Source organism: Mauremys mutica, chromosome 6, assembly GCF_020497125.1.
Source record: "Mauremys mutica isolate MM-2020 ecotype Southern chromosome 6, ASM2049712v1, whole genome shotgun sequence".
Classification (NCBI taxonomy): domain Eukaryota; kingdom Metazoa; phylum Chordata; order Testudines; family Geoemydidae; genus Mauremys; species Mauremys mutica.
The window spans coordinates 88,291,935-88,303,015 of NC_059077.1; the positions used below are offsets into that span (position 1 = coordinate 88,291,935).

The following is an 11,081-nucleotide window of genomic DNA, read 5'->3' on the forward strand; positions in this document are numbered from 1 at the left end:
GATTCTGTCTTTCTGTGCTACTATGTATAAATTAATTGAATTGAATTGTACTGAGTTTTGGAGAAGGAAAGGGAGACAAGCATCACAGCTGTTTAAAGAGGTACTACTGTGTTACACGTAGTATCACAGCAGGAAGAAACTGAAACCTCTCATTAAACTTCCAGACTAACTGTCGACTCAGGATGTCTGGTTTGCATTCATTAAAAATTCCAAATTAATAAAAGATGTATTTGAAGATTTAAAGAAAGGAAGTGAATATCAGATGTTTAATGGAGAACCAACATTATCATGAACCTATCAGACAGTAATTCACTTGCTTTATCATAATCTCTTTGTTTTGTCCTAATCACAAAAATAGGAACAGTTCTGTTTTCACAAATGTGTTTCCAAAGATGGTTCATCCTCTTTTATATGCTTCATGCTGTGTTTTGCAAGTACACAGAAATGGTTCAGGAGAAAAGCCAAGATAAAGGGAACCCCAGAGATAACAGAACAAGGAAATGGAAATTGCAAATACTGAGCTCTTAGCAGCTCGAGTTAAAGCCTGTAGGGGAGCCTGAGGTTGAACTCAAACTACTAACCTAAGTTAGAACAGTGAAGACATGGCAACACTGCTGTTTTAACCCACATTAAGAACACACTTGTTTTTTTTTTCTCCCAGTGTAGACAATGTAGACATGGATCTCCCTGTGCCGTTTCTACAGGCAGTTTTCAGAGAACAACTCAACTTTATAGGGGCCAAATGTCTGAGGATATTCGAAGCTAACAGTTCAATTCCTGGTAGCTGGAAAGAAGGAGGAAAAACTGGGGGGGAACCTTGTTAAACAGATGCTGACAACAGACAAAAGTCTCACCCACCTTTAAAAATAAAAGAGATTGAACAGGGATGGGGCGGAAAGGATTTTTCCTAATAAGGGGTAGCCCCCATCCACCAAGACTGCAGTGGCTGGGAAAAACCCATGCTCCCCATATTCAAAAACACACATGTAGAAATTTAAAATGTTTTTTAAATAAAGAAAACATGATTTAGTTTCAGAGTAGCATCTGTGTTAGTCTGTATCTGCAAAAAGAACAGGAGTCCTTGTGGCACCTTAGAGACTAACACATTTATTTGAGCATAAGCTTTCGTGGGCTACAGCCCACTTTCATCAGATGCATAGAATGGAACATATAGTAAGAAGATATATATACCTACAGAGAACACCCCCAGCAGTATCACCTCAGGTCAGGCAGTGAGTTTACTCCAAGGGTAGGACGCATTCATGGTAGAATGATCCTTTCCCTGGATAGGGCTCTGTGGCCCAAATATATAAGGCTATTTTTTTTTATAGTTGATTGCTCCTCTTCCTACATAGATGACCTGCCACTAATTCAGCATCTATGGCCTTCTGGGCTTGCTCAACTCATGAAGCCATGGTTACATTTGACTGCAGCAGGCCCTTCAATGATTAAATACGTAGCACTCCTACTAAATTTTGAAGAAGAGCCCTGTGTAGCTCGAAAGCTTCTCTCTCTTGCCAACAGAAGTTGATCCAATAAAAGATACTACACCTCACCCACCTTGTCTCTCTATTTAATTAGTGGCATTTGTAAGAAAATTTAGTAGATATAATTACACCCAGAGGCAGAGTCTCATGCCCTTGGCAATGAGATTTTCACACCGTGTTTTCTTAAATGAACATGTCCCATGGAAGATTGTCAAACTAGTATTTTTACTTTGAAGAAAGGCTGTGTTTCTCCTCAAAATCGTAGGTAAACTCTTTTTTTCCTCCAGCATCTGTTTAACAAGATTTTCCCCTTTTTAACAGGGACTCAGGAGATTTGGGTTCATTTCTCAGGTCTGCCATAGACTCCTTGTGTAACCCAGAGTCTGAAAAAACTCCCTTTAACTTCAGTGGGCTCTGGTCCTTAATCTGTTTGTGCCTCAGTTCCCAATATGTAATATGAGGATAACAGTGTTTCCTTTCTCCCCCCCATTTGTCTGTCTTGTCTAGATTGTAAACTTTTCAGGACTGGAAAGATCTTCTACCATGTGTATGTATGGCACCCAGCACACTGAGACCCTGATCTTGCTTGGGAGCTCTGGGCACAATGGTAGTAAAAATAAATGATAAAAACATTGATAACAGCAAAGTAAAGGTTGCTCTATAAAGAAATAATCAGAAGTTGTACACATTCCCAAGTGCCTGTTGATACATTATCATCTTAGAGTATTAAGGTTGAGGAGAGTCTTGCTGATTGGCTGGACACTCCCATCAACTGCAGCTACAGAGGGGTTAATTTTCTTTTTATCTTTAACCCTTCCCAAATCAAGGTGGAATTTTTGTGTTTCCTATCTCATAAATAAGGCTACATTTCAGTCACAGGCATTTTTAATAAAAGTCATGGACAGTAAACAAAAATTCATGTCCTGTGACTTGTTCATGACTTGTACTATATACCCCATAACTAAAACTGATCTGCTCGGGCAGCCCCAGAGCCAGCTGCACCAACCGACACAGAAGTCACGGAGGTCACAGAAAGTCATGGAATCCATGACCTCCATCACAGACACGGAGCCTTACTCATAAATGAGTTGATGAAGTTACACAGCTACTCTAAAAGTAAATTTCCTCATTATAACACTTCCTTCCTTTGTCAGATACAGTGTTTCTCAACCTTTTTGATACCAGGGACTGCCTTGCTAAACTGTATCAGGGAGATCTCAGGACAAAATATGTATGACTACAAAGAGTGACTAATTGGCCAATGGAAAATGGAGGTCTAATAAGTGACGTGAAACCAAAGTCTATTTTGTAATCTTATCCCTGAAAGATGAGGTGTCGTCATCATTATCCCACACATTATCCCTTCTCTGACTCTGTCTATTATTAAGGGTTCCTGACTCATCCCAGTATAAGGCCCTATTTTCAGTTGCTTATAACTTTGCCAAATTTTAACTGTTAATGTTGAAAATTTCCATGTCAGGTAGCTGAGGACTTACTTCTGCAACTGAAGACAATGGGAGTTAGGCTTTGAATATACAAAGTGCTATATAATGCTAAGTACACTGCAAAATTGAGTCCTAAGGTTCTTAAATTGAGCACCCACAATTACTGGATAGTTTTACCTTAATCTCTCTGTGCATCACTTGTCCATCTGTAAAACTGGGATAATTTCACCCTTTATCTCATTGTGGTGTGAAAATAAGGTAATGCTTGTGAAGCACTGAGATACTACAATGAGTGCTATGGAATAACCCATGAGGAAATTAATAATTCTGCCTTCAGAACAGGGTTTGAATACGGTGCAGTAAATAAGCCATGGGGTCAGACATTGTTCAATGAAAAGACAATAAAATATTGACTCTCTACTCATTAAGGATGTACAATCCATCCTGTGCACTGAATCAAGCAGGGGTCCAGAGGAAATAGTAATATGTTATTGTATAATTAAAGACTGTAGCACAATGCATACACACAAGGAGGCCAAATTAAGGTTGCACAAGCAGCTTTAGTTCTAGCACTTCCTAACTGTTGAGTGCTTGATTTTGCAGCCTTACTGTTCTTTTAATGTATTTTTGTGTGTACGATATCAGACAGACATATGTCACTACTATGAAATATAAAATAATCATATTTTAATTTTAGAATAAATAATGGGCAATGGTGAATTTGGGCCTATGATACTACTGAAGTGATACTGTTAAAAACAGAAATGAAGCGCCTGTAGTTTGTATAATAATCAAAATCCTGAGCAGGAATTATAGCTCTGTAATTCACCATTAATTACACTGTTTTTATTTACTCCAGTGTCTCTTCTCCTAGCACATATCCTCCTCCAAGGAGATGAAGGTGGGAAAACAAACATGGCATTAGTGATGTAATGCTTCTCATAAAAAGATTGGACAAGCTAAGGCTCTGATCCCATGCTCATTGAAGTCAAGGACCAAATTCCCATTCGCTTCAATGGTGCAGGATCAGGCCTTCAATGAGCTCATTTCTCTCCTGCCTCCAGCATGGAGATGAACCAAGGATTCTCAATTTAGTTTTCTTTGTTTTTTCCCTCTGGCAGGATTCCATGGTTCTGGCTAACAAGTGCTTTGCAGAGAAGCATGTCTTCTTCTCCCTGCTCTCTTCTCTGCTCTCCCCATCAACTATATTCCCACTTATTATGCTGCCTTCCCCTCCTCTGTTTCCTCAACCCTTCTCCCCCTCTCCCAACCCATTTTCTGTCTCTTTCCCATTGCTGTGCCTTCCTAACTACCATGGACAGCTCCTGCTACTTCCCTAAACCCTACCACACCCCATTCCCAGCTCTTCTTTAACCCCTGCCATATGTTTTGGCCTTCTTTGATCATCTCCTTTCCTCGCATGTGGTGACTGTAAGAAATGTTAACTGTTTAGTGGCCACCATTATAGTCTGAGTTCTGTTTGGGAATTCAGGAAGTAGTCTAAGTGAATAGGCAGATGTAGTGTGGAGAAAAGAAGGGAGTTAATGGCAGAGTACAGAAACTCTATTCCTCACTTCTCACAAATGCAGTGGTTACAGTCATTTTCGTAAATGGGATATAAAATTGACCACGGAAGGGGAATCTTGCCATCCTCAGTCCCATCAATTGTCAATATAGCAGCATTGTCAATATAGCAAACATATTTTTAAAATCTTGTTGGCCATGTTCCATGTAATGTTACAGTTTGAGAAGTGAAAGAATTTTTAACAGTAACTTCCATCATGGATGCTCTTTGTTTACTTTTGATTTTCTCTGGGGTTAGAGAATGAAAATAGTCTCGTCATTTTCTCTTATAGGTTCCTTAGCTATTGGCCTTCAATTCTGTAAAATAATATTTTTACAAAATCTACATTTGGGACAAATTTGACCTGTCAATGTTGCTTTGATTCTTAAGCAGATGCACAATATGGAGGGGGAGAGTGGGATAGTTGCTTGTCTAAAAGTCCTCCAAGCAAAATGACTTCATTCTCTTTAGTTAATATGCTTTGTGACTCTCTTTATTTAGTGTATGTTGCAGGAGATGGTGGGGGTGGAGGGGAAGGTTTGTTTTTCATTCTCAAGTTCAGGAGTGAATTAGACCAGATTGTCTTTTTTCTTGATTAGTTAAATAACTACCTATGTAATGTCAGGTACCCAAACATATAATCACTCTATAAATAACATTGTAGTGTTCTAGATTAACTTGCTTACCTCCACACCTTTGTGTAGTGTTGCAATTAGACAACACGAATGTAGCACTATTGGTAACTGCTTACCCTGGCAAAGAAATGTGAACTGCTAAAACAGAGAGAGGGTATCTGACCTGCATTAACTCTCTGGTTCACCTACAGAAACAATCTACAAAATTTCTGTAAACTTTCTTTTGAATTTATAAATGAATTCACTTTGGCCAGTCTTGTGCTCTTTCCTTGAATATTTGTATTTTAGGCACACATATTTTTGTTAAAAGGAAATTTCAAAGTCACAAGCATGACGCTCAGAGAGACAGTTCAGTCCCTTCTCTGCTCTTACCCTTTTCTCAGTCTGGATTGTAAAGCTGTAAGCCAGTCCAGAAAAAGTATGCTTTCTAAATAATCACTTCAGTCTGTTGTTTTAATTCAAAGGGTCATTTTCAAATAAAAACTAAAACATAAAAAATCCAACCAAAATTGTTCCAAAAAGTTCTTCTGCTTGAAATCTGAAAAATTATAGCATGTTGTCTATGTTATTTCACTGAATACACACAGTATTTCTTAGAAACTAAGAATAAACAGTTCTGAACACAAATCGTTTTTTAAAAAAATCCTTATTCTTACTCTTCAGTTAATGCAGATGGATGTACTCACACACAAAAGAGCATGAGGCTTCTAAAATGCTTTCTGCATAAATCTTAAACCACAGATCATAAATCTCTTTTCAGATTGTAAAAAAAGAAATTCAAAACTACATAAGATGGGTTTCTAAAAATGAAAAAGGTTATTCATATGAAAAGATGAATAGCTCAGGCAGATAAATAAATGCTTCCCACATTATATTACAAGTATGCGGAAGAAAACCCCACCAGAATCTTGAACCTTTCTTGTTTTTGTTTTTAATCTCCAGAGGTGAGTGTGATATTGTTCTCTAGCTTACTTATTTTCCTTAGTGATGATTGGCAAAAGCTATATCAAACCACCATAAAATGCTTGCATCCCCAAATAGTTTAACAATTTAAACATTCTTTTGAGTAATTTGCAGTATTCATATCCATCCCTTGCCATATATATAGTTTTCTATAAAAGCCAGGTATCTTTTCTATCATCAGAATGATCTCTGAATTACATTCTCTTTCTCTTTATGGGATGTTATACTCCTCCTTCAAACTAACCATCTTTATAAAGAAAAAAGCTATTTCCTAACTAAATTGTGTGCTCTAGTATGCAGAAAACCAGTATGTCTGCTAATTTAATTAAGAAAGGCTTACAATTCTGAGACTTATGGAGTTTTGGTATATTGCAGGGATTCTCAAACTGTGGGTTGGGGGTTGTGAGGTTATTACCTGGGAGGTCACGAGCTGTCACCCTCCACCCCCAAACCCTGCTTTGCCTCCAGCATTTAAAATGGTGTTAAATATATAAAAACGTGTTTTTAATTTATTAGGGGGGTTGCACTCAGAGGCTTGCTATGTGAAACGTGTCACCAGTACAAAAGTTTGAGAACCACTGGTATATTGCAAACATTCCTCAGACTGTAATAAGGAAATGACATTTTATTATTACAATTAAATTGTTCTGATAAGGGTTTTATTGATGTTGTGGTATATAAGTTATACCACCACCAAGAAACATAAAAAATATAGCAGATATCATGCAGCTTGTTGCAATAGGCAACTTTGTTCCTGAAGATTAAGATCGCTTTATATCAAGCTGATTTACTCCGTTAATATTATGTCATTTTGTAACTAATCAAAAAAGCAGACTAAGGTTCTAGTCTGTTGATTTTCAAAGGCACATACGGAATTTGCATGTACGCCCCCTATTTGTAATCTGAAAGTCTTCCCCATAATTCCGACATCACTCAACCTCAATATTTTGGCACCTCGTTTAACTCTTGCACTGTATAACTCCCCTTGGAGTCAGCAGGCATTTTGCTTACCTGGGGTTGCAGTCAGGCCATAAATTTCAGTTCTATTTGTTGACGCTAATGTGAAAATGAATATTGTTTGGTAGCATTTCTATAATTAGGAAATAACTAGTTCAGTTCATGAAAAACATATCTGAGAACAATAACTGTGTGTGGGTAATAATAATAATTAACAAATAGTGGTGGTGTATATAGAGCTCAGCATCCAGTGTAATGACCTCTTTTCAAAATCTGGCCACTTATTGTAGTGCCTAACTGAGCACAGATATTTTGAAAATCTAGCCCTTAGATGACAACACACACACACAAAAACATGCATGAGGACATAAACTGATTTTATCTCCAGATTAGAGTATGGGGGGAGTCACAAAATAATAATAATAATTATACCCCTGCAAACACACACATACTTCAAATAATTTACTAAGTAATCTGAAAAAAACAAAAAATGTCCAAAGGCAAATGTAAGTAATAAAACAATGGAAGCAACATATCTGTGTAGGAGCAAAAAAGTAAAGGATGCTGTCCTCATCTAAAAAGTCATAAAATAATAACCAGAAAAAAACGGGTGGGAGATATGCCAGTGACAAGTATTATATTTCATGCAAAAATATCTTTAAATGTGTCATGCAAAACTTGAATAACCACCCTTTCAGCCACTCTGGTCACATTCTCTGATTTGCAGAAATTCATGCCATTTTTTCCTCGGGGGAAAAAAAGATGATCCTTCCCTAAAATATTGAAATCCATTTGAAACCACTTTAGAGGGAACTAGATGGCACATTGGATTGGTAACAAAAAGCAGAATTTTTCACTGTAGGACGCTGGCACAAACTAAGCATCAGAGATTACCAAAAGTTCAGTGGCCTGTGACCTGGATAGGCAGATGCTCAAATACAAAAAACACCACCGCTGTTTGCATCTTTGTTTACAGCCTCAACCTACAGGCCTAACACTGAATGGGCCATTGAGAACGAACTCCCCTCTTTATCTAGAGGAGGTCTCTCTTGTCAGATTTGAGGCACGCTGACAAGTCTGTATGCGGAAGCTTCTTGCGGTGTGTTGCACCTGTAGTGTGGATACACAAATGACTTCAATTTTTCAGGGTCTATCAGTCTGATACCACTAATGAGCATTACATTCCCATGACATTTTAAACCCCCTATTGATACAGAAGATACGTTTGCAGATTTTTCATGTCAGACTGAAAAAATTTCAGAGGCCTATTAATTATATTTTTATTATTCAAAGTTTGTGGCATAAATATTGGAGACTGTGATGAAGTAGCAGAAAAGGCATAGACAGGGGCTAGATAAGCATACTATCAAATTTTAGGAGAGTCCATAATACTTCTCTCCCCCCCCTTTCTTGTTGTGGCTATAACAGCAATTGGTTTATTTAATTTGTGTAAAACTTCTGTTTTTAACAAGCAGAACAGCAAAGTTCAAGCTGTGGTTTTATTTTTATAGTGTAATGATTATATTCTGTCATTAACCTTGAAAAACAATTTAACCAACAAGAAAGCCAATATGCAGGAACAGAAAAATATTTATTCAGTCTGACATCAATTTGTCTCAAATTATTATTAATTATTTTAAGTTTCTGTCATTAACAGGTGTTAATATTTTATGAGAAGTGCATTGGCTACATAAGAGTAATTTCCACTTCTAACAATCCACCATACAATCTGTCAAGTAAATGAGATGACAAATTAATTATTTAGCAAATCCTGGCAGGAAAACCACGGAGGGTCTTTATTTATTTATTTTACAGTGAGGCAAGTCGAAGCTGAAAGAGAGCCTGCCTACATGAGATTGAAGTGTCTGCCTCGGTAAATAATTACACTGAAAGAACTCTCCATCTTGGGGGAGGGAAGATTATCCGTGATATATGCCAGGAAGGAGAATTAAAGCAAAAATGTGCCTGTGCCAGACATTCAGGAAAGACTTTTAGGGCCTGGATCTTCCATTCCTTGTGTACCCAAAGCGCCCTTGATTTTAATAGTAACGTTTTGGTGCATAAGGAACGCAGGATAGGGCCCCTGGGTAGGCAGTGCTATAGAAATGAATCCCTGTCATTACTGGCATTCCAGCACTGGCCCCCACACACACACCGTGTGAATGTAAAATACGGTAATCGGATTGCTGCGCTGCGAGATCGTAACATTCATCAGCATCATCACAAACGTGCCGCTGCCTGGCTAAACTAGGATGCTGATTCTCCTGCAGCTGTTTCCACGGAGACATGCTCCAGAAAGCCCCAAGGGAAGGTATTTGGGGGTGGGAGAATTCGGACTGTAAGCCCCCCGGGGCTGCGTGGATGGGGGACTGTTAGAGCGGCCCTTTATCCCCCTCCCCCTTTTGAAGACCACGATGAAGAGCAGGGCTTAGCCACGAGGCAGGAGAGGAATAGCTGGAGGGAGGGATGGGGCTGGGGTCTCTGCGGCTGGGCCGCGGAAATCACCCTGCTGCCTCCTCGCCTGGCTGGAAGCAGCATCCTCCCAAGCCCAGCCCGGGCGGATGCCGCAGCTCCCGCAGCCCGGCCCCACTCACCCAGCACCACGGCGCAGACGGTGCTGAGCAGCAGCCAGTTGTTCCTCAGGAAGCGCCGGCAGTCGCAGCTCCTCCTGCCTTTCCTCGCCATCGCGGCAGCGGCGGCAGCGGCGGCGGCGGCTCTCGGGCGGCCGGGGCTGAGCCGCGGGGTGTGCGCGCTGAGCGGAGCTCTGCTGCTGCGCTGCGAGCTCGGCGCCTCCTGCTGCTGCTGCTGCTGCTGCCGCTGCCACCGCCGCTCCGCCCGTGTGGCCGCTACTGCGCTCTGCGGCTCCCCGGCGCGGGAGGAGGGAGCGTGGGGCGGAGGCAGGAGACAGACACACCTGGCCGCGCCCCAGCCCTGCGCTCCCGCCTCGCCAGCCCTGCACCCACACAGCCCAAGCGCACACCGGTGTCAGCCCCGGACCAGCCGCCCGCTGTAAGTTATACAGACTGGCAGGAGAAGCTGGGGGCACCCAGGGAAGTTGTCTTTAGTGCCCCCCCCCCACTTCTCCTCCTGCGCTCACAAATCTCTCCACTTTTCTTCCCCCACCCCCACTTTTCTTCCAGACCCTCACAAACCCCTTCCACCACTGGCCTTTACCCCTGCATTGCCTTCCTTGGGAAGAACAATAGGGACATGTCTTAAAGGCCATTTCAGTGAGCTGGACTAGGGGAAAATAGTAAACATTTTCCTAAAGCTGGCTTGTCCTGTCCAAGGGTATGTCTGCCCTGCCATTAGACACATGCGCTGGCCTTTGCCAGCTGACTCCAGCTCTTGGCACTCGGCTAAGGGGCTGTTTGCTGTGTAGACGTTCAGGAGCCTGGGCTTTCGGCTCCTGGGATGGTCCCAGAGGTCAGACTCCACCCCAAGCCCTAACTCTACTCTGTAATTAAAGCATGGGCCAGCCATGGGTGTCTAATTGCAGTGTAGATATAACCCAAGAGTCTGACTCAGACTAGTGACACACAATGATTACACAAGTGTTGGCTGTAGACCACTTCTGGTGACCAAGTGGTCAACCCAATGTAGTACTACTACATACGTCCATAGGTAAGAACCAGTTACACCAGGAGTGAAGGTAAAGGAAAACCCCCACCCACTCAAAGACTGCTCATAATTACTCTATATACTGCACTCCATTACCAATGGCAAGCTTAGCTCTAGCAACTCCTGCCTGCAGTAGTCTGCAGTGGAGGCACTGGAGGCAGAGAGAGGAGCGTGCCACACCCAGGCAAAGTTATTGTTATACTAGACATGCAAAATATAATCAGTCTTTGGGTGGGTAGGGGTTTTCCTTTACCTTCACTCCTGGTGTAACTGGTTCTTACCTATGGAATGCTTCATTGAGTAGGGAAACTTTCCAGTTATGGTGAAATACTCTGCTCCATCATTTATGTCAGAAAAAGTTAGGGGAAGAGAAGGGAATAGGACTTTCTACTGGGGTTTTATCCTAGTA

The 11,081-nt window shown here is 41.0% G+C and overlaps 1 protein-coding gene across 1 annotated transcript in view; it reads right to left on the reverse strand.

Annotated features, from left to right (window-relative positions):
- The window catches only part of SLC1A1 (solute carrier family 1 member 1), a 70,651-nt gene extending 60,913 nt beyond the window's left edge, over positions 1 to 9,738 (reverse strand). Inside the window, exon 1 of the mRNA XM_045021997.1 lies at positions 9,646 to 9,738. Within this exon, the coding sequence (XP_044877932.1) occupies positions 9,646 to 9,736 (91 nt within the window). The 5' untranslated portion in view covers positions 9,737 to 9,738. The remainder of the gene's footprint in view (positions 1 to 9,645) is intronic.
- Positions 9,739 to 11,081: the final 1,343 nt, after the last annotated feature.